At 46.8% G+C, this 22492-nt stretch overlaps 1 protein-coding gene and 1 non-coding gene across 2 annotated transcripts in view; one reads left to right on the top strand and one right to left on the bottom strand.

The window, feature by feature from the left end:
* GC (gamma-glutamyl carboxylase) overlaps positions 1 to 20747 on the top strand; it is a 66942-nt gene extending 46195 nt beyond the window's left edge. Inside the window, exons 9-15 of the mRNA XM_070532320.1 lie at positions 1140 to 1400; positions 5215 to 5369; positions 6176 to 6354; positions 15950 to 16080; positions 17138 to 17237; positions 17964 to 18054; positions 20211 to 20747. Of these exons, the coding sequence (XP_070388421.1) occupies positions 1140 to 1400; positions 5215 to 5369; positions 6176 to 6354; positions 15950 to 16080; positions 17138 to 17237; positions 17964 to 18054; positions 20211 to 20322 (1029 nt within the window). The 3' untranslated portion in view covers positions 20323 to 20747. The remainder of the gene's footprint in view (positions 1 to 1139; positions 1401 to 5214; positions 5370 to 6175; positions 6355 to 15949; positions 16081 to 17137; positions 17238 to 17963; positions 18055 to 20210) is intronic.
* TRNAA-CGC (transfer RNA alanine (anticodon CGC)) lies at positions 8157 to 8229 on the bottom strand. The gene has a single exon. It is a non-coding gene; the product is annotated as a tRNA-Ala (tRNA).
* Positions 20748 to 22492: the final 1745 nt, after the last annotated feature.

The following is a 22492-nucleotide window of genomic DNA, read 5'->3' as shown; positions in this document are numbered from 1 at the left end:
AAGAAGCCGTAAAAGTGGACGTAGCCAGAAATCAGTAAGAAGAAAACTTGGCATAGGACAAACCAAGATGTATTCACTGAAAGATAAGCAGGGTAATATCATCAGCAACTCAAAGATACAGTAAAAGCAGCGGAAGAATTCTATACTGACCTGTACAGCACCCAGAGGAGTCAGGATACCTCCATTTGAAGCAGTAATGAACAGGTTGCAGAGACTCCTCCTATAGCTAGCGATGAGGTTAAAAGGGCCTTGCAATACATGAAACAGGGAAAAGCAGCAGGAGAAGATGATATAACAATCGATTTAATCAAAGATGGAGGAGACATAATGCTTTAAAAACTGGCGGCTCTATACGAAGTGTCTGTCGACTTCAAGGGTCCCAGAGAACTGGAAGAATGCATACATAATGCTAATGCACAAAAAGGGCGACGTTAAAGTATTGAAAAGTTATAGGCCCATTAGCTTACTCCCAATATCATATAAGATACTCACCAAGATAATCTCCAATAGAATAAGGGCAACACTGGACTTTAGTCAACCAAAGGAACAGACAGGTTTCAGGAATGGATACTCTATAATGGATCACATCCATGTCATCAATCAGGTAATCGAGAAATCTGCAGAGTACAATCAGCCTCTCTATATGGCTTTCATAGATGACGAAAAGGTATTTGATTCAGCAGAGATACCAGCAGTCATAGAGGCATGATAGACACATTAGGTGGGGCGGGAGGAGGGGGGTAGCAGTGCGTAGCTGCAGTGGCACAGTGGCAGCAGTGCCCGCGGGAAACAACCACAGTTTGACAACGCTTACGGGAACGCCGGGGCGCACACATGCGCTTTTGTGCGGAGGAAGTGCGCTGGATCGCGGCGGTGCGCCGCTTCTGTCTTCGTGTGCGTCTTTGGTCCACTTCATGACACAGCAGAAGACCCCCCGGAAAATTCCGTAGGGGGCTCGGGCCCCGGAGCCCCCCTTAGTTGGCGGCTATGGAATTAATTATGGCTCTATCTTCAACTTCGTTTTAACGCGCTCTGACCCTATAGTAATACAGAAACTTCTTCGAGCCTGTGGCGATGCGCATTACTCGTTGCTTTTAGTAAACGCCCGTATTACCTCTCCCTTATGTGCACACATGCAGGGCAACGTCCAATGCATTGGCAGTCCAAGGGCCGAGCGTCGGCTGTGCAGGTGGAGGGTGACGGCGTTCCTCCTCTGCCTGCACGTGCTCTTGCAGCTTTTCTTGCCGTACTCGCATGGCCTCACCAAGGGCTACAACACATGGACACAGGGAAGCTATGGATACTCCTGGGATATGATGGTCCACAACTGGAGGCCCGTGCACGTCAAGCTTGTCGTCTACGACAACGCCGCACACAAGACCCACTTCCTGGATCCCGAGGCAAGAATTACGGCAGAGCATCGCGCGTGCCGATAGCTGGCTTGCAGAACAGAGCCTCGGAACGAGGAAAATGGAAGGCAAACGAACAATGAAAGGAAACAAATAGCCAATTCGACCGGGATCTGTTGTGCTTTTTGCAAACCTAGGTCTCGGGTATATACGATAAACCTCGAGGTTGTTAATACACAGCGATGTCTCACCTATGACACGGCGCCGCAAATTAAGGCGTAAAGTTTCAGCTTTCTCCGTCCTTTCTTTCTTGTTTTGTTTGTTTTTATCATACAAGCGGTTCAGCTAGTCGCATCAAGCACGAGAAAAAGCGTTCACTTTGCGCACAAATTCTTAATGTCTCTTTCATTGCGCTGCACGCTAACTGTTTTCGTTTGCACGCTAAACGTACCAATAAAAAGGAATACTTTTTTTTTGTTCATCGTGCATCGAAAATCATACAAAAGCGTTTTAAGCAGGCAGATCCTTAAAGCTTAAGATATACTGCATGGGCTGTTGGTTCTTCACAGCGTGGACATAAATAAATGTATATGCATTGCATATACTATTGTTAATAATACTGTTTGTAACCCTAACGATATAGTACACAAGTTTGCGTCGGACGAAAACGCTAGCGGAACGTGACGCGTCAGCATTGCGGAGCGCTTTTCTTGGGAGTTGCCTTTCCGCTCCGCAAAGCCAGAGGTGAAGTAAGCACTGATATTTCTAAAGAATCCACGTTGCCGAATGCGCTTCCGATCATGACTTCCACATTGCCCCGCAGTCACGGAATCTTTCCTGCCGCACGTCGAAAGCAGATTATTTTCGCTATATAGCATGTACGCTCTACGTTTCAGATGTTTTTTAGAGCGCGTCCAACACGTGCGTATCGTTTTTCGTAGCAGTTCCGTAGTCTCTTTCCAATACATCTATGGGAGGCGCACAGGAAGAAAAAGTTCCGCTTTCCTTTGCCGGTGAGCGCGCCTCTATATTTTTTTTTTCCCGCGCACGCTCCTTTTGTTTTTCACTCGCGCACATTTGACACGTACGCGTTGGAAGTATACAAAAAACCAAAGGTAAACGAAATGGATGCCGAGACGGAGAAAAAAAAGGACACTCGCACACCATGAGGAACGCGCGGATTACATCGGGCATATAGAGTCACGTACGCGTGCGGCGTTCGTTGGGAACAACGTTTCGTGTGAAATTGATATTCGCCGCACGCAAATACTCTCTGGAATGACATTCGTCCTTCAATCTTTGCTTTTTTTTTAAGGGGGGGGGGGGAATGAGCGCCGTGCGCATACCTGCGTATCGGTTCCCCTGACTGCTTGCTAGCTTACATTTTATTACAACGATTTATTGCTATGTTCCCTCTTGGCAGTACTAAACGGTGTTACGTAAAATAGTTTCAGAACTGGGGAACCAAGCGGCGTTGGGACCAAAGAGTACTGCGGACCACAAGTGCGCACGCGCAGAACCTTAGCCAGTCCTGGGTCCTTGTGTTCGCCTTGACCCAAGACCCGGAAATCGAGCTATAGCGCGGGAACCCCAGCCGTCTTGGGTCGCACTAGCGGGCGACGCGAAATCGTGAGATAGCCAACAGAGCCGTACGAGCCGCAGCCGTTCAAATCTCGCATCGCTCAGTTAAATCGGTTGCAGAGCGAACTTCCCGTGTTCCGGGTGATTTTCGGCATCTTCAGAGGCAAGAGACTCGGGACAACGCTAGAACACGCTAGCTGAGATCGAGTCGGCATTATATGACCACTTTTGGCTTAAGCAGGGCAGAAAGAAGTCGCGCAAATAATAACAAAGTCATTGTTTTTATTACACACTATTCCAAGCCTTCGTTATTTGTTAAAAATGCATTCCTTTAGATTTCACTTGTAGAAAGTTCATCGACGATTACGATACTCACTAATGCGAAATTTGAACGCAGCTCTACGTGAAAGAAGTATGCGTGTCAATATTTGACATTATACAGGGCGTTTAAGCTATCTTTAGCCAGAGTTTACGAACATACCGATACACTCTAAGACGACGCGACCAAACGCATGCTGCTCACTTTTGTATGTAGTGTGTCACGCTATTTTTTTATTTTGCTTAACTAGATAATTAGTCAAGATTGGTTAGCCAACTTCTGAAGCAACGAAGTTAGGCGAAAAATTCCAATTATAAAGTAGTATAGCGGTTTGCAAAACGTCCGATTAAACAGTTTCTGTTTTTCTGTCTGTTAAGTATTCGTGTTTTTTAGCTTACTGCAGATGACCGCGAAAGAAAAAAAAATGCCACGGGACATGCCCGCTTGCGCGTCGTGATTGCATTGCTCCCATGCGTTCCGCGTACAAACGAACACAGCATCTAGCAGGGCGAGCTGCCGCTGAAAAGGCGACAGGGCAGTGACGAAGGCGTTGGCTGTGCGCTTTATGCCAGCGATGTGCTTCCCTCGCGACGGTTCATGATAGCGATAAGCAGAGGCAGCGGCAGCACACCTGGCAAAATACTATGTTTGTGCGCGGAACGCTTGGGAGCAATGCAATCACGACGCGCAAGCGGGCATGTCAGGTGATGTTTTTTTTTTATTATTTCGCGGTCATCCACAGTATATATAAGCTGAAAAACACTAATACTTGATAGAAAGACAGAAACTGTTTAATCGAACGTTTTGCAAACCGCTATACCACTTTCTAATTGGAAGTTTTGCCTAACTTCGTTGCTTCAGAAGTTGGTTTATTAATCTTGACTAATTATCTAATTAAACAATATACAATAAAATATATATATAGCGTGACACTCTACGTACTAAAGTGAGCAACATGAATTTGGTTGCGTCATCTTAGAGTGCATCGGCATATTTTTAAACTCTGGCTAAAGTTAGCTGAAGCACCCTGTATATACTATGTAGGTATACACGTACGGTTTATATAAGGAAGAGAAAGCTATGAGTAGCGTGGGGCTGGCGCGGACAATCTGTCTCGTGCGGCACATTGCAAACGGATCGAAGTGTGGCGCGACTGCCTCGCTAATCGGGAGATCACGAGAGCCAGCGCGTGGGTGACGCGAGGGCGTCATTGACGGCAGCAGCCGCAGACAGACCTCCGCTCATGCAGCGCTTTGTTTCGATTATGGTATCGGTGGACGCGCTTACCGCATGCCTTATCGGCGAACAGACAACGGCGCGCTACTGTGGCGCCAATTCGTAGCGGTCGTCGCTGCAGAGCCAGCTACAGTGGCTTTGCGCGGCACTACGCTTTTCTTCTCACGCTTTCGCAATACCCTCCTCCGCCGCTTTCCTCCTCGCGCTATCTTCGCTATCGCCGTTTTTCATCCCCCGCTGCGTTCCGCTTTCGCTCTTTCATCCTTAGCTGTGCTCGCTCGCTCGCTTACGCTGAGGGACGCCGATGCTCAACGTAGGAATGGGCAATGCGCTCCAAAAGACTCTTCTTGCTTTTTCGCTTTCAAGCGCCTTCTATTTTCAGCACTGCGGCGTCCCGAACGCGCAACTCAACACTGCTCTTGTCCCAATTCTAAAACTCGTATGCTCTTCAGAACTCAAAAGCAACCAACTCAACGCAGCTTGGGGGCCCCCCAATTCTAACACTCGGATGCTCTTCCGAACCCAAAAGCAACCAACTCAACGAAGCTTGGGGGCCCCCCAATTCTACATCTCTATGGACGCTTGCGCAGAGAGACGTTTCCCTCTAAAATGAACTCGAATGCTGCAAAGTGCCGCGAGTGGTTACGTAAATTGTATCAACACTGTAGGAGAAGGTGCAGTAAACAAACAGAATTGGTGCCTGTGATCATGTGTGTTGTCGGACTGCAGAAGTTCACCACCTCGAAGCGGTGGCACCACCAGGCCGACATGGTCGTCCAGTTCGCCCACTGCATAAGCGACAGGTTCCGGCAGGACTATGGCATGAAGGACGTGGAAATATACGTCGACGTCTGGATGTCGCTCAACGGGAGATTCGCGCAGAGGTGCGTGCGTGTTTGTGTGTGTGTGTGCACGTTAAAGAACCCCAAGCGGTCGAAACTAATACGGAGCCATTCACTAAGGCATCCCTCACAGCCCGTGCACATGTGCTGCCTTCGGACGCTAAAGTAAATCGATCTTTGTGTGGGCGTGCGCGCGCGCAAAAGTGAGTGAGACAGTAACGTATAACTTGTACGAACCAGGTTCTCTAGTTATTCTCGTGACGTGAGTACTGCCGCGATTTATTGAAGGCATTAATTGAGTGATTCGCGCTTGTGGGGATTATAATCCGCTAGAATCAAGGCGCCAAGAGCATCACAATTATGAAGGCAGCCTTTCTGGCATAGCCAGCGCACGTATGATAAAAGACGCCGTCGCATTTTGTTTGCGAGAAAAGAAATTGCAATGCGTAGAGAACGCGTGTTAGCAACGAGTTTCTCTTTCAAAAAGGCTAAACTACAGTTCAAATGATCTTTCTTAGTTATGTGCGTACATTTCGCACTGTTCGCCGGAGATTGTCGACTTCGCTCAACCGTTTGTTCCCAGTGATCTGCAATTCGCACCCATTATCGTACTAATTATAAAAATAAATATCTTGGAAAGAAGCGATCCCCGATGTGGCTAGTTATCGCATCATCCTGAATATTTGTTTCCGTACTACCTCCAGGGTGAGCTCTCATTTAAGTTCACCATGGTGGCCGCGTCCGGGAAAATTCGAGACGCGTCTTGTAATGCGGCCCTTTGCACACTTTCACTGTATTCGAAGAAAGCGGCGGTGTTTCCTTGGCTTTCTTCTCGGTCCTGTACGCAGGATGTACGACCCAACGGTGAACATTCTGGAGCAGCCCTGGTCGCCTTTCGTCGAAGTGCCATGGGTGATGCCCGTCCTCACCAACTTGAGTGAATGGAGGCATAGCATCAAGAAAATCCGGGGCCGAGTGCATGCTACCTCAACGCTGGCAGATGTCGAGTTCATCGCCGACTTTCCGGGTAAAACGAGAAAGCAAGGAAGAGCCATTTTACAGTTATAGACAGCTGCTATTATAGCTACGAGTGCGACCTACGGGAGCGCTGCAAGCACCGCTGGCGTGACGTCCGAGTGCGCGCTACACGGGTCTGCATGCTTGAGAATGAATAACTTCAGTTTGGCCTAGTTGGTGTTTACTGCATATCATATTGACCGCAAATAAAGACGGGGACAGCGGAAGAGAACACAGAAACGACACTTAAATCGCAAGAAACACGGAGATATATGTCGACAAAGCGTTTTTCGCTGCTAACACAACCCTATCAGTGCACACATGATAAGGGCCTGATTGAGAGCTTGCTTCCATGTCTTACGATCTCGGAGCTTTTTGTGTGTGTGTGTGTGTGTGTGTGTGTGTGTGTGTGTGTGTGTGTGTGTGTGTGTGTGTGTGTGTGCGTGTGTGTGTGTGTGTGTGTGCGTGTGCGTGCGCGCGCGCGCGCGTGTGTGTGCGTGTGTGCGTGCGCGCGCGCGCGCGTGTGTGTGTGTGTGTGTGTGTGTGTGTGTGTGTGTGTGTGTGTGTGTGTGTGTGTGTGTGTGTGTGTGTGTGTGTGTGTGTGTTTCAATGCGCATAGCCATGTTGCGATTGATTTGTACAACTATGTTAAACATTTTGGGGGATTGGAGCGCGCTTGCGCAATGATGCGCTTTTGATCAGTGTCGACAGATAAAAACGGGTGGCTTTCTGATAAACTCTAGTTCGAAGTTAGCGCTCGTCCTTTCTGGTGTTCCTTTCCTCTGTCCCCGTGTTTTTTGCGCTTCAAGTCAAGTATGCAGTCTCACAAACTCGCCCACATTTCAGCTCTTATTGGGTCTGCTGTCTGCTGTCCGGGCGGCGTCCGCGCGCCTCCTACGCTGTGTTTCCGTTTGTTCGTGAGGCTTATAGCGCGTTAAAAAGACAAGGACGAAGGTGAGACGTGACACACACAGGCGCTGTGTGTGTCACGTCTCACCTTCGTCCTTGTCTTTTTAACGCGCTATAAGCCTCACCATGTCTTACCAACAAGCCCAAATCACTGCTTTACAGCATTCCGTTTGTTCGCTCTACAGTTCACTGTATACTAGCACACGTCTGACGGTCACTTCAAGTATATATATGTAGCTTTTTCGGCTGTTTGCGTTTGTAACAATTAATAAAGCAGCTATATTCTAGACAACAATGTATTCCTCAAAGGAAGCATTTGCAGTGCTAGCTGGCCGATGGAACGGGGTCCCCGTGCTGTGCAAATTTTTCATGCAAGGTTCTAAACCATGGAGCGGAAGTTCAGGCGGATAACCAAAGCATAAACGCGAAAAATATGATAGAATGTCTGACTACGAGACAGAGGAATATTTCGTGAGGCACGACAAGCATGTCGCGACAAACACGCTGGCTATATGTGTTACTTCTACAACATTTGCTTTGATTTTAACCCACTAAAACTTGCTTTGCCACGACAATAGTTCATGGTAAAACACCAAATTTTTGCATTTGTCTACTGGAACGCCCGGCAGTCGAACGAGAACAGAACTAAAACTGAAATCGAGATTATGCACGCGTCGGTTGTTCCGTATAAACTGATTCCCAAAAGTAAACAGTTTAACTTTATTATAAGGGCGTGAACGAGAAGAAAGGGGGTTAAACCGAGGGGCCCGATTTTATTGATCGTATCATGAGAAGCCAACAAACAAGGACACCAAGGAAAACATAGGGGAAATTACTTGTACTTACTAATTGAATTGAATAAATGATAAATTAATAGCAATGACATTAGATCAAAAAACAACTTGCCGCAGGTGGGGAACGATCCCACGTCTTCGCATTGCGCGTGCGACGCTCTAACCAACTGAGCTACCACGTCGCCGTTTGCCCGTCCACTTTCTTGGGTATTTATGAATTACTACACGAACTAACCTTGGGAGTGTCAACCAGCGCCACCACTAACAAACCTTGGCGGCGGATGTGGAACATCCTTTCTGCCGCAGGCGTTACGAGTACGTGATCTTTCTGGATGAAGGCAACTGGTCAATAAACTCGCACATGCTACCTGAAGGCATCAATGTTGCCAGATTCGAGACCCTCTTTATGTAAGAACGAGAAGAAAGGGGGGTTAACTGAGGGGCCCGATTTTTATTCATAATATCATGAGAAGCCAACCAACAAAGACACCAAAGACAACATGGGGGAAATTACTTGTACTTACGCACTGAATTAAAGAAATGATAAATTAATGGCAATGAAAGTGGATGAAGAAACAACTTGCCGCAAGTGGGGAACGATCCCACGTCTTCCCATTACGTGTGCGATTTATTAGAGGGAGTAACTTAAAGTGAAACGAGTTGAGACTGTCAGTTGCCAGTATACGGAAAGGCAGTGACCATTGGTTATTCCCTTTTAATGATACATTTTCAACTCAGGTCGGCGATTCAGAGCTTATATTGCTTCAGCAACAGTTATGACAGGTTCGTACGTTTCTCTAAGCTGATACAGCTGCCCGGTCCAGGCTATACATGCCTTTGAGACCATATTTTTTGCAGCCAACAAGAAGCCGACGCATTACTGGTCGTGTGGGACACATTGAAAGTATAATTCACTGAGGTGGTAAAAATCAAGCACATTCATGGGAGCTTTGTGATGTCTCCGTGGCCTGACGAAGCGAAAAGTTCTGTTTGTACTTAAATCAAGAAGGTTCGAAACATCATGCTGCACAAGGTACTTTAGTTTGCCTCTTCGCTCAGATCTGCTGCCTAGTATATAACCTAGGCACTACACTTGACGCTTAAAGGGCTGCCTCATGGCTTCTATTCGAAGCTGCAATGAGCCTATGGGTTTCTCAAGCAATAGGTGCCTCACAGTAACGAAGACCCGTTGGTGCCATTGTGAGAGGGCTGTGCCGTATCGTCGAATGGAGGCTGCTGCAGGATATGGAACAACCCACGACTTCTAATGGCTTGGCGCTCATTCTTAGTCACAAAACGTTTCTCTGGGATGATTGTCGTTCAGGTACTCGTGAAATATATGACACGCAGCCGCACTATGACCACTGAACAACACTTTCCCTGAGCGGCTGTTGCGAAGAACGGAGACAGTAGTAGAATACAGTAGCAAATTGATTAACAAAAAGTGCCTGCTTTTACGCGTTATTATAGTACCTGCATTCGACTACAACAACTCACCAGAGCGAAACTCGATGGAAGCTTGGTAGCGAGCATCCGTCTTATATACGCGTTTACGATGTTCATAACAAATAGCAATGTTGCTGTTCCGTATAAAATGCAGTGTCTGTCGTAACTAAAAAAGTTACAAAGGGAATCTTCCCATTTCGAGCAAAGTATCGTACAAATTTTACGCGTTGAAGTTGCGGGCATTCCTTAACAAAGTGTATCAATATACACGGGCCTAAAGCGGTGCATGGATCGTTTTTTTTTCTGGTACAGGCCCGGCCCAAGCACGGTTCGCGAGCCCGAAACTGCCATGTGCTGGTCCGCCTGAGACCGGCCCGGTGGCATTTTTACAATTGCTAGTAAGTACAGCGAGGCGTGGCGTTTCTCGAGGCGCTCGACGCTTCTGCGCAGGCGCGAGTAAGAGCGGGTGTGAGAGAATATCTGGGGGCCTTTGCTCCTGGTTTATCTGACTCTGCCTAGGTACTACGGTGGAGAAGTTTCTTTGCGCGTGTTGGATGCGTTTATCTCTAGCGTGCCGGCATTGCGCAGTGCAGTCGAGTTTGTTTACGCTCGGACGCTGGCTGCCGGCGCGGTGAAACAGGTGAACCAGCGCGTACTGACGCCCCATTTGGTGATCGCTGTGTCTAAACGTACGTCGGACAGACTTTCTCGCGCGTGCGGCGCTGGTGCTGAGTCAGTCATGCCCGATTATAACTTTGTCACGCCTTACGGCACTCTACCTCAAAAAAAAAAAAACACTGATTTTCCCGGGGGAGCAATAGGGGCCATAGTAGAGGCGGGGCCTGCTCTCCTGGACTTTTCAGGAGTCTTTTTGAGTGGTCCCCTTTGAATGAAATAAACGCACAATGCCTTAGCAGCCACGCTTGAACGCGATTGTCTGATGTCACGCCGTGAGGATTATTGGCTTTGCGTCTCGTCCACGTTAGGTTAGGTTAGCTTAGGTTACGTTAAGTTCGCGTAAAAGGCGTTAGGGTGGCGCGGCGTATTCTCACAGCGGTTACGCCGTGCGGATTATTGTCTTTGCGTCTAGGCCACGTTAAGTTCGATTAGGTTATTTAACGTTAGCTTAGGTTGGGTTAGGTTATGTTAACGTTAGGTTAGGCTAGGTTAACGTTAAAGCCGTTAGGGTGGCGCGGCGTATTCTCACAACGGTTGCGTCGTGAGCATTACTGTCTTTCTGTCTCGGTCTCGTCAGGTTAGATTAACGTTAGGTTAGCTTAGTGTAAAACGCGTTACAGGCGCGGCGTATTCTCATAGCTGTTGCAGGTGCGTCAAGCCTCATCGTCGCCCTTTCAGTCACTCGCGTTCAACCGGGGTTGCTAAGGCGCTCGGCCTTCTAGATTTTCAATATATGCTGACCGGCCTCTTCCACGGTCCATTCTGCTCCCACGGAAACATCTGCGACGTTATTACCTGTTTCATCGCACCGGCAGCCAGCGTCCGAGCGTAAACAAACTCAACCCCACTCGGCAATGCCGGCGCGCCTAGGGACAAACGCATACGACGACACGCCAAAGAAAGTTCTCCGTAGTGCCTAGGCAGAGTCAGATATTCAAGGAGCAAAAGCAAAAGCCTTCACATTTTCTATCTCGCACCCGCTCTTACTCGCGCATGCGCACAAACGTCCGGAGCATCCGCAAGTGCTACGGCCCGCTGTACTAGAATTGTAAAGTCGCGGCGTGATGTGTTGAAATCTGGCCCATACATGGCCCGGGCCCGTATCACACCGTTAGCCTTTGCTCCTTTGAACGAAGCATGGTCCAGTTCTCGATTATTTTAAAGATCCCAGCCACACAAGGACTGTTTGCTAGAAAAGGCTTCACCGTGTCTGGTTTCCCAAGAGTCGTTGCTGACAAATGAACAGGTAAACGACAAAGAAAAAATTACATCCTCTGTTCATTATTCTCGTGCGTCACCGTGTGATGTTAACGCCCGTAGATTTTCAAAATAGTTGCACAACAATATTTAGCGATGGCATACACAACTACTCTTTTACAGACCGATAGCCATTTCAACTCACTCTTGAACCTCGAATAACTATTGCGACGTACAATGCTAGAATGTGAGAGAATTCGAGGGAATGTAAATTTAAATCGCTGGTCTACTGATTTTCAGAATTCCATTATACACTGCCGCTATAGAAGCTCTTCTAGCTCCATCGTAGTATATAAACAGGGTACACGCAAGGGTAACGCTCATGTGCGGCCATATTGTCACAGGAATGTTTATTGCTTTATTTGGCTTCATTTCAATGTCACCAGTTTGTCAGTTAGAAATTAAAGTATCCATGTTTTGTAATATAAGAGAATTTTGGATCTTTTTTAACATGGGAGTGTTAAGCGCAGTGTACGTATAGCAAAGGCTACGCTGTTTCTTTTTCTTTCTTCTTTTACTTCTCCGTCAACTTGACATCTCATACTTCTTCGTTCACGCTAACTCTCAGTGAAACTGCGTAGTACCAGAAAGAACGAATACGAGGCAATGAACACGAGGGCTGCGCCATTTAACGTGCCAAAACTTCATTTATAGAATGCATTGAGAGATTAAAATTTGCTGCGCTCTCTTTCATCGTCCACATGCCATTAATTATCCAACGCTGCAAAAGCAAACTGCACTTCAAGCGTGACAGCAGCAAGCAGCCAAAACATCCTTCAGAAAGCACGACTCGCGCCCGTGCCGCACATGCACGAAGAGAGCGAGCGCGCGCGGCAGCCGAGCGAGCGGGAGTGAGCGGCGTCCTGGACGTGACGTCACACCCGAGGAGGCGCCACTCGAACTCCTCGCTTCACGAAGGCTCCGTTACACTCTCCGCTACAGCGACTTCACTAAATCGGAATGATGGCGTATGCGTGTGTCGGCGCGGTTTATAATCGTGCACAATCAGCCACAGGCTGGATTTAAAAGCCATATGCTACAAATGAAATCCCAGGGTTTACTAGTACACAAGAAAGTGGATGGGGAAACAGCGCCGCGGTAGCTCAATTGATAGAGCATCGCACGCGAAATGCGAAGGTTGTGGGTTCGGTTCCCACCTGCGGCAAGTTGTTTTTTTAATCCACTTTAATTTCCATTAATTTATCGTTTCTTCATTCCATTTATTAAGCACAAGTAATTTCCCCTATGTTGTCCATGGTGTCAGTGTTTGTTGGCTTCTCATGATATGACAAATGAAAATCCGAGTCACTCAAGTCCCCGCCAGGATTTGTCGTCGGCTCCGCGACGTTCGAATCGAGCGTAACCCCTACGCGAACACGGAGTATGTAAGCGCGAAGAGCTGTGCGTGTCTCGCGAAGTGCTTCGCTCCGCGCTCAGCGGAGGTCAGCCTACGAGATCCATCTTCCCGCTAAGCCAAGTAGTGTGCATCGGTGCGTGAGCAGGCCTCGAGCTGAGCGAAGGGGCGGATTGAAGCACCGCGAAATATCTCGCTCTGCGCTCACCCGAGGACACCTGTGCGTTCTGCCATGCAGAAGGACTTGGCCCCAGCCTCGGGCCAAACATGACGCCGCGTGTTGCTGTGCATAAATATCGAGAAGTTCGAGAAGCTCATGCATGAAATACACAAAAAAAATTACACGCAGCGGGCGCTTTGCATGTGTACCGCTTTCCCGTTATATAAGGATCACACAGGAATGGTTTTATTCGCTGCTATGGAACTTTCTCGAGTCAGAAGTCAGCTGTATCCCAGTCAAAAAGAAAAGAGAAAGTGAAAAGAAAAAGGCGATTTGAATGTTTCATTGGACCAATTTTTTAAAACACGAATTGGACCCAATTCTCACCATTCACCACTTCACCATGACAGGTTTCAGTCAAGTGCTATATATGTAAGCTAAAGTTGATTGCCCAAGTGGTGTCCGTGGTTCAAGTGAAATTGGCAAAGTTTCGAGGCAGATTTTTAATTTCAGAAAAAGCTAAATACCTCTCCCCATTGATCGCACCAAAATACAAAGTACTTTTATTTGAAGATTCTTATCATAATTATGCTATTATTATTGTCACCTATTTTGCTGCTTCAGAAGATTACTCATCCGGTGACTTCCAAATAGGGCCAATCGGGAGCAGTTAGCATATCAGTGAACCCTGGTGATGTACAACTGGAACAAATTGGACCTCCGATGATGTCCAATCGGAACCGATTGGGCCCCATTTATAAAAACTCAATTGAACTGCTTTTTTTTAACTGGGATTATTCACGCATATGTCTCGATATGACGCGTGTGCGCGTGGAATTCCTGTGCCGTTATTCGCTCGCTTTAAACGTACCGCTGCACTAATGTGTGCGTAACGCTGGCGGGACGCTCTGCGCCATCGTACACAAGGTGACAAGTCATCGGCGAAGAATTGATCCAACTGTAAAGGGCAACGCACAGAGACAGAGAGAGATAAAAGTAAAGACAGGGACGTTAACCATCTCCAGTCGGCTACCCTGTATTGTGGAAACAATAACGGTCGCGTTGCTTATACGTAACACGGCATCATAGTCGGCGCAGTAGAGGGTTCACGGATGTGCATGCAATTCTGCCATATAGTGCCTTGGCAATCGCTTCAACTCATTTGACTGCTTTATTCCTGGACAGAAAAGAAACGTAACATTAGCGCATTTAATGAGTTTTTTTCATAACACAGGGACTCATATACATTTAATTCAATTCACATTTTAACGCGACAGCGTTAAAGGAGCTCGTGTCGCAGAAAAGCCGGTGTCGTCGGTGTCGGCGACGTTGGCCGTAAGCGAAAAATCCCGGAAGGCAATACATAAGTAAAAACAAATTGGAACGCCGTACATTAAAAGCCACTTCGTGTAAGTAACGAATGGATGGAAATGTAGGCCACCAGAATTATTTTTATTTATAGACTGCAGTTCGAAGTGCATACTCTGCTTATTAAACTTTGCTTGGTTTCTGATCTGCGGATGCCTATGAAATAAGTTGTGAAAGGAAATACTTTTAATGAAACATGTATACGCGTTTGGAAATGCGTCGAGCATTTCCAAACATAAGAAGAGCATAAGAGTGCGCGTCGACTAGACTTATTCCGTAGCTCACACGTTGAATACGACAAAGTGGTCTTTGTTGTTGTGGCCTCAGTGTCAGTTATTCCTGCTTTTCGAAGGCCCAATTTCTTGATTGTCGTGGCATACCGGTGGGCCACACGCCATGTGCCTCAAGTACATCTTGACCCACTGGTCAGACAAGTATGCAGTCGTGAGCAAAATGAGAGAGAACACTTAGCTTTTAAGCATGGATTATTCGTGGTGTGTCGATTAGAATCTCACATGTTAATATACGAGAGGCAGCTCTCCCGTTGAACATTCAACAGACTCTAAATCAACTTTACTAAATCTTTTGTGGACGGTGTTGTGTCTTGATCGTTCGTCATTTACCAGACTCATTGCGCACTTTTGTGCAGGGCACATATTTTTAGACAATATACGGCCCCATGGAATTTAATGCTCGCATTTCAATGGGGGCGAAATGCGAAAACACCGGTGTACTTAGATTTAAATGCACGTTAAAGAACCCCAAGTGGTCCAAATTATTCCGAAGTCCCCCACTAGGGCGCACCTCATAATCAGATCGTGATTTTGGCACGTAAAACCCAAATATTTCTCATTTGATGCTCGAAGGGTCCTCCTTTAATCACGCGGGAGCCACCGCGGCGGCAGCTGGCGCTTGGCAGGGCTATTTGGAACATGACGAGCTGTTTCAGACTATGATTGCGTGATTCCCGGGCGACTTGCATTTCACTCGGCCACTACCGAGTATATCATAACCACATCTCAATGTATTTCACCTGTACCCCCTTTAAACCTTGGCAAACTCTAGATATATGCTTCCCTGGACAATAGCGGCAGGCCGTGTGGCGGCTTTATTTCATTTTACACTCGTCTTCGCTGTGCGGCTGTTGGCATGCATGGTGTGGCGGCTCGTGTACTCACTGGAGTACCTACCACCACGGGTTCCTAGCGAGCCGCAGGACCGCGTCAGCCATCGCCTCGCGTAATCTGCATAGCGCGCCGCACGCGCTCAGTCTCCAAAGGGCACCGAGTGCTGCGCCGCAAGAAACACACTGCGCAATTAACGAAAACATGTTTATTTGTCTCGACACTCAACAGTGTAAAAACGCCCAGTCACGGGTGGCACAAGAAGCAAAGGCCCCCACGCCAAGGGTTAAAACACAGTAAGAGCGTCGCTATAGCACCACGTGGCTGCGGGATGATGGCTCGCAGTCAACACGCAGCTAAGAGAAAGTCCTCGCGCTTACACTGCGTGCTCTCGCGCTGATCAATGGAAAAGGCTCGCGAGGGACAATCTCCGCCAGCTGCCGCCTACGACCTGCAGGACGCACAGCTAGAGAGCGTGAGAATTGTGCCAAGTCGATTTGTCACTGTTCTTGCAGGATTTTCCCTCGTCAACTACATGGGCACGAATTTCGACAACACATCGCTGGAAGTTCTGAAGGGAACCGTGGCCGTCTCATTTCCCTCGATGAGATCGACCCGGATATTGCAGACCGGCGAAAGCACAAACGTGAGACGAGTGTTCGCTTCACACTGCCATAGTCCCTGAAAGCGCCGGCCATGAGTGCTTGTTGTCCCATTAATTCACGGTGACTCATCGCTTTAAAATTATCTAATTAAAAACAAATATTTGACAGATAAATAATATTATCTTTAATTCAAAGAAACTTCGTGGCTTCCGTTCAAATATATTTTGGGCTAAACAGAATTTTCTATGTTTTCTTATTTTTTAAAGCGATTTGTTTACAGTGACTATACCTCCGAGATCTCTCAGGTGCACAGTGCAAGACGCCAGCTCATGCTCCTATGTTACTTGGTCAGCGAGAAGTCTGCTTTGGTTGCGCCTACAGGCTTCATTCTTGTCCTCATTAGCGTAGGGTGTTCAGCGACTGTAAGTACTGTAAATTTGCTCGGAGGAGCCTACGTCTCAGCTCATCTAAATTGCGCCGTTTTCACCAACCATATACGGAAAGCGGGAGTTAAAACGCCGTCTATTCTTTTAAGCCGTCATTGGTACTGTTTTTCCTTTTATCTATTCACAGCTGCCACGCAAAAAAATTTGGAGGTTTAGAAGTGATCGGATGACTGGCTTAAGCGCGGCAGCTGCAGGTGATTAAAGCGACAGTTGTCTGTTTACACGCTGCCTGCAAGACAGGCTACAGAGATGACAGCGCGGAATAAAATTGGTTGACGTGATACCAACAGTAAGGTATACAGTATGCTGGGAGGGGAATTTATACATAAACACTTCACTGATGTAAGAGGATGAATGGCAAAGCGACGATCTCAGCAGTCTTCCTGCTGCTTCATGCTGCTTGAACTCATTCGCGCGGTTTGCCAATGATGACAGTCGAGAATTCTTCATTTGCCACAGAAGTATACTTGCAGTCGGCCATCTATAAAGCAGCCAGCCAAGGGGGGGGATAAGGAGATGCTTTAAAAAAATGTATACAAATCTTTAAAATAAAAGTCCTAAATAATGCCTATTACAACGTTTCATACTCAATGACACCCACCGAAACATCAAGATAGGTGTTTTGCTTACACGCGCATTCTGTGCGTTTCAGATCGTGACTGGAGTTTACCACACAGTGACTCCACTGAGGCACGCCCCTGCTGGCTACATGTACGTTTTTTCGGACAAATCGCAAGGGTCAAGCGACGCTGGTGAGTTCCGAACAAGAAACATGGCAATTAAATCTGCAAGCGCAATAGACGGAGTTTATTCACAGCTATCCGCGCTTGCGATGATTTTATCCTGTTACAGCAGCATTTCGAACGTTCTGTGGCAAACGTACTGGCACTGTTTCCTGGTGCTTGTCTTGACGCGGACGAAATGCAGGAAGGCGAGAATACTTCCCGCCGATTTCAATGATCGAGGTTTTTTCACTTTATGTCATTAATTAAGAGCCCGATAATGCTTTTTGTGTGTATTTTTCTGCTTAAACAATCAGTATTTCTTCCCTTCAACTATGAAAGCACTCAGTTTTTCAATTTTAACATTAGACACAGTCGTACGCCGCTAATTTGACCTGTGAGAGAATCAAAATTCGTTCCAATCAATCCGGCTTCGAATTTGTGTTTGCAAGACTATAGGCACCTTTTCGGACTATGCAAGAGTGTTGAATGAAACTAAAGGTCGACTTAACGAAAGTAATATCGAACAAGAAAATTTAGGTTCAACCGCAATTCTGACAGATTGTTGGAATAATCAATGTTTCCAGGACATTTCTGAGCGCAACTAAGATAACACAACAGCAAGCACCAAGTATTAAAAAAAAGTCTGCGGCCACAATGCGAGCATTATGTTGATAAACGCCATTATATCACAATTGATTTAAATTATTTGTTTCGACGAAGCATAACGTTTTAACATGTTTGGTTCACCGACAGGCCTCCCAGATTCCGCACTGTCGACTAGAGAAAATGGAGAACTTGGCAGCATTGATCATTTGAAGAGATACTTCGAGAATTGGAAAATAAGGTAAATATGCATTTAAAAAATAGGCTACGTTAACTGGTTGCGCCCTACGCGGGGGCAAGCATCGCCTCTCGTGGCGCTTCCGCCCCCGTTTCTTACTCCCATGTAGTGTGGATCATATGCGAACCTGCGTACCATTTAGGAACAATCATGCGTCTCCATTTCCCGTCCCTAATTCAGTGCTTACTGCATAAAATAAACAAACAAACAAAAGTAAATTGAAGGAAGCCTAAACACGTCTAACACTATAACTCACGGGCACAACGCTGGTCTATAGAGTAGAGGTAAACCAACAGGACAAAACCTTGGCTTACCTCACGTAGCAACCGCGCCTCACCCGTTGCATAGCATACCATGTGTGTCAGCGAACATTTTAAAGTAAGTATTAAAATTAGTGCAGTAGAGGTAAGAGGGTTAATTTTTCGGTGACCAGATATTCAACGCTCGCGCACATCATGAACTGTGCGGTTATCGATGATTAAGTATATTTCTTGAAATAAAATAAACTAATTAAGTTTTATTAATTAATTTATGAAACGTGTTGCAGTACCATTGAAGAATTGAAGTCAATCAGCGCTTGACGAGCGTTTGCGGTAAGATGTAGTGTTCCACTCAATACCCCAGAAGGTCTTCCTTATATGCAATACAGGACAAACTTATTTGCAGCGCCAATGCATTTCGTAGCAGACTTTGGTGGGGTATATTTCTAAACTGATGTTAGTTTCACTTTCTAAGAACTACTTTATATCTTCGCTCAAACATGTGGTATGTGGCCAAACCAATGCGTTTGGAGGCGAAAAAAATTTGACGGTATACACTTCACATATGTGGCACAAGTGTAAGAGGCACAGTATACTTCTGGCTCTTCATTCGTCGATTATTTTTCATGACATAAACTTAAAGGACAGGTTAGCGCCTCTAAGTGGCACCCGCTAGTCCTCGTCACAGAGCAAACATTAAAGGAATGCACGGAGCAAGCAAGAAAAAAACGCTGAGAACTGCAGTCTCACAAGAACACGCGTCCCGCGCACGAGCGAAACGTGAAGACAGAAAGAGCGCAAAAGAGATGCACAGAAGTGCGCAGCATTGAAAATACAGCATTGACGAAAACACCCTCGGTGCATATTAATGGATTACTTGCATGGTCTCAGAATAGAGCTGTAACATACCCTCTATAGGTATGCGTCGCATACTATAGAGGGTCTCAGATTAAATTTGACGAACATGGTGTTCTTTAAAGTACATCTAAACCATCATATGCATTTTTTACGCCGCCCCGCCTGAGCAGAAACGCCACCTGCGCCGAGAATCGATTCAGCTACCTCGTCATGGAATTTCTTTTTAGAGTTCGTTTCTAGACTGTTAGTATGGTATTTTACATGTATAGTTGTGTCATGGCATGTTTGTCGCACACGAACATATTGTTTTGCCTCTGTCAAAGTGCAATGGTCGCCAGGTACAGACCCCCGGCCGTCAAACTTCCCGTGGCTTTAGCCCGTACCACCAGTTTTTTTTTTTTGCAAATGTACCAGAATGCCGAAAAAAAATTAAAGTGAATGTTCACAGCAGCGAAACGTCATAGACAATTACCCACCGCGGCGGCGCACATTAAGTGTAGGAATAACTTTCACGCTGAAATGGCTTATCTTTTACTTAATTGCATGCTAATTATTTTTTTACTTACCCACTACTCTTCTGTGTACCTTCATTTCACAGAATTGGTGGATCTAATGGCGAATCTAAATTGTGGCATTTCTGCAACCAGCAAGTGCTTCGAACATTCCAGCAGTAAATGATTCACAGTATAGTTTTATATTATATTACGGAGTTTTACGTGCCAAAACCACTTTCTGATTATGAGGCACGCCGTAGTGGAGGATTCCGGAAATTTCGATCACCTGGGGTTCTTTAACGTGCACCTAAATATAAGTACACGGGTGTTTTCGCATTTCACCCCCACTGAAATGCGGCCTCCGTGGCCGGGATTCGATCCAGCGACCTCGTGCTCAGCAGCCCAACGCCATATATCTGAGCCACCGCGGCGGGTAGTATAGTTTTCCATACAATTTTAAGAGAACAAGTGTACACGATCAAGCGTGCAATGTGACGCACTCGAGCGCGTTCTGACAAGCTCGTTATGTTAATCTTTACCTATGCAGCTCACGAAGGATAGCGAACATCACGACGAAGACGTTCAAGGAGAAGGTCCTCCGTAAGACGTCATCCCTTCTGCAGCGTCTTATGCCCAATTGTGCGCTGTGTTCGCCCTGAAGCATTGACGACGGGATGTGCACTGCAGTAGCAAAACAATACCCGTGACGAAACAGCTGGTATTAAAAGAAAGAAAGGATGTGATTATCTGCGTGTGCCCAGCCTTTCCACATTTTAAACGATGTCATATTGCCGTATAATGTATGTGCATTCCGTCGACTATACAGTAACACAAATAAGTCATTTGGTTCTTGTAATCCCATGAAGTGTTGACGTACAGATAAATAGGGATAGTAAAAGTGCACTCCTTTCCGAAAGACCCTAGAGCGTGGCATGACCAGACCTGGGGCCTTGATAGTGCTGCATCCGCTAGCACTGATTCAAACGTTATCGAATGTGCGAAAAACTATAATCCACACTGCCGTCCACACCTTTGGAGGACCGCCCTACTACACATTCCATTGGTAGCCATGGCCGCACGTGAACTGGGCGTATGGAACTTTCGGAGGGCATTGTATCTCTATCCACCATGTGTAACCACGTTCGTGTCATAAATGGAGCTAATAATGAAATAAACTGACTCGTTCCCGAAGTTCTCACGTGTTGAAATGAGTGTAAATCCTTCTAGTGCGTACTGCGTCGCCGATCTGTCAAGTACGCCAGTGCGGCAGCTCTGCAGCGTCTGCGCAGGCCAATGGCCATATTTTGTAGAATTTCATTTCACTTCCCTTTCTTTTCGCCCATAATATTGACTTGAACGTCGCTGCGCCGCAGTTATTACAGCTGGCATCGCCTACTCGGACAGCTGATAAGAACATTGTGAAATAAGGTGGATCGTAACAAAAATACGGCATTGGTGCGTTTTGCGGGCTCGGCGCGCGAACACTCACAAAGCTTTAAGAAATACACGAAAGGTTAAATTCTGTGATTGTACGTGCCGGAACCACTTTCTGATCACGAGGGACGCCGTAGTGGAGGACTCCGGAAATTTCGACCAACGGGTGATCTTTAACTTGCACCTAAATCTAGGTACACGGGTGATTTCGCCCCCATCGAAATGCGGCCGCCGTGGCCGGGATTTGATCTCGCGACCTCGTGCTCAGCAGCCCAACACCATAGCCACTGAGCAACCACGGCGGGTAAGGTTTAATTTTGACTATTGGTGATTCTTTAATGTGCACCTAAGTATAAATACGCGAGCGCCTTTTTTTTTTTCGCCCCCATCGAAATGTCGCCGCCGCGGCCCAGATAGAACCCGCGACCTAGCAGCGCAACGCCATAGCCCCACTGGGCTACCGCAGCGGGCAGCTGTGTTAATAAGTTACGCTTCTGCAATACCAGACAAACAGGGGCGTAGCCAGGGGGGGGCTTATAGGGCTTCAGCCCCCCCCGAAATTTTTTCGTGCTGTCATGCGCCGCCGACCAAAACAACTCCCGGCGCCGGAAATCATGCTCGATTTTGTCTAGAATGTCCTTAATTCACGCTCGAAAAGAGATTTTAGCGCGAACATTGCGAAATCGGGCTCGATTTCGCGGCAACGCCCATGCATCGGGAGTCACATATCGTAACGCAAGGAGCCCCACCGAGCACAAAATTTCAAGGGTGTTTTGATGGCAAGCGGGCTCGTCTCGGCATCTCGCAGAGGCCGCGGAATCTACGGAGCGCTTGGATTTCAATTCTGAAACATTGTGGGTATAAAGTTCTCATAACATTTTGATGCGAAAGGTGCATTGACATTTCCAAAGTCGTGCTTTAGATGTTCAATTCAGGAACTTTGTGGGTTTAATGCTGTTGTAAACATTTGACGCCAAAGGTGCATCGACATTTCTAAAGTCGTACATCGGGCCATACAACGAGACAAGCCAAATCGACATAATATCAGACAAGTTGACAAAGCGCGCAGCGAGGTCCGATGAGACAAAGCGTTGTGGTGGTTCATTGGTGCCGTCAGGTCACAGAAAAGAATATGAACATTTTTTTTTCACCTGCGCCAAAGCATCCATGTCAAGACTGTAACTCCACCATCGTAATTAGGTTCTGATTTATTTTTCTACCTAGACTTTTATCCGCGAGGATATATTGAGCCTCTTTCTCATTTTTTTTTCCTTTTTTTTTCCCTCGCAACCCGCGGGCTGCCGATCCAGCCAGAGCGCATGCGTTTTTCTCGTGCTGCATCGACAATCGCGCGGCGCACTTGGATGCGCGTTTGTTTTTCTATGGCCGACTGCA

This window comes from Dermacentor albipictus, chromosome 1 (assembly GCF_038994185.2).
Source record: "Dermacentor albipictus isolate Rhodes 1998 colony chromosome 1, USDA_Dalb.pri_finalv2, whole genome shotgun sequence".
Classification (NCBI taxonomy): domain Eukaryota; kingdom Metazoa; phylum Arthropoda; class Arachnida; order Ixodida; family Ixodidae; genus Dermacentor; species Dermacentor albipictus.
This window is presented reverse-complemented; position numbering and strand designations above follow the sequence as displayed.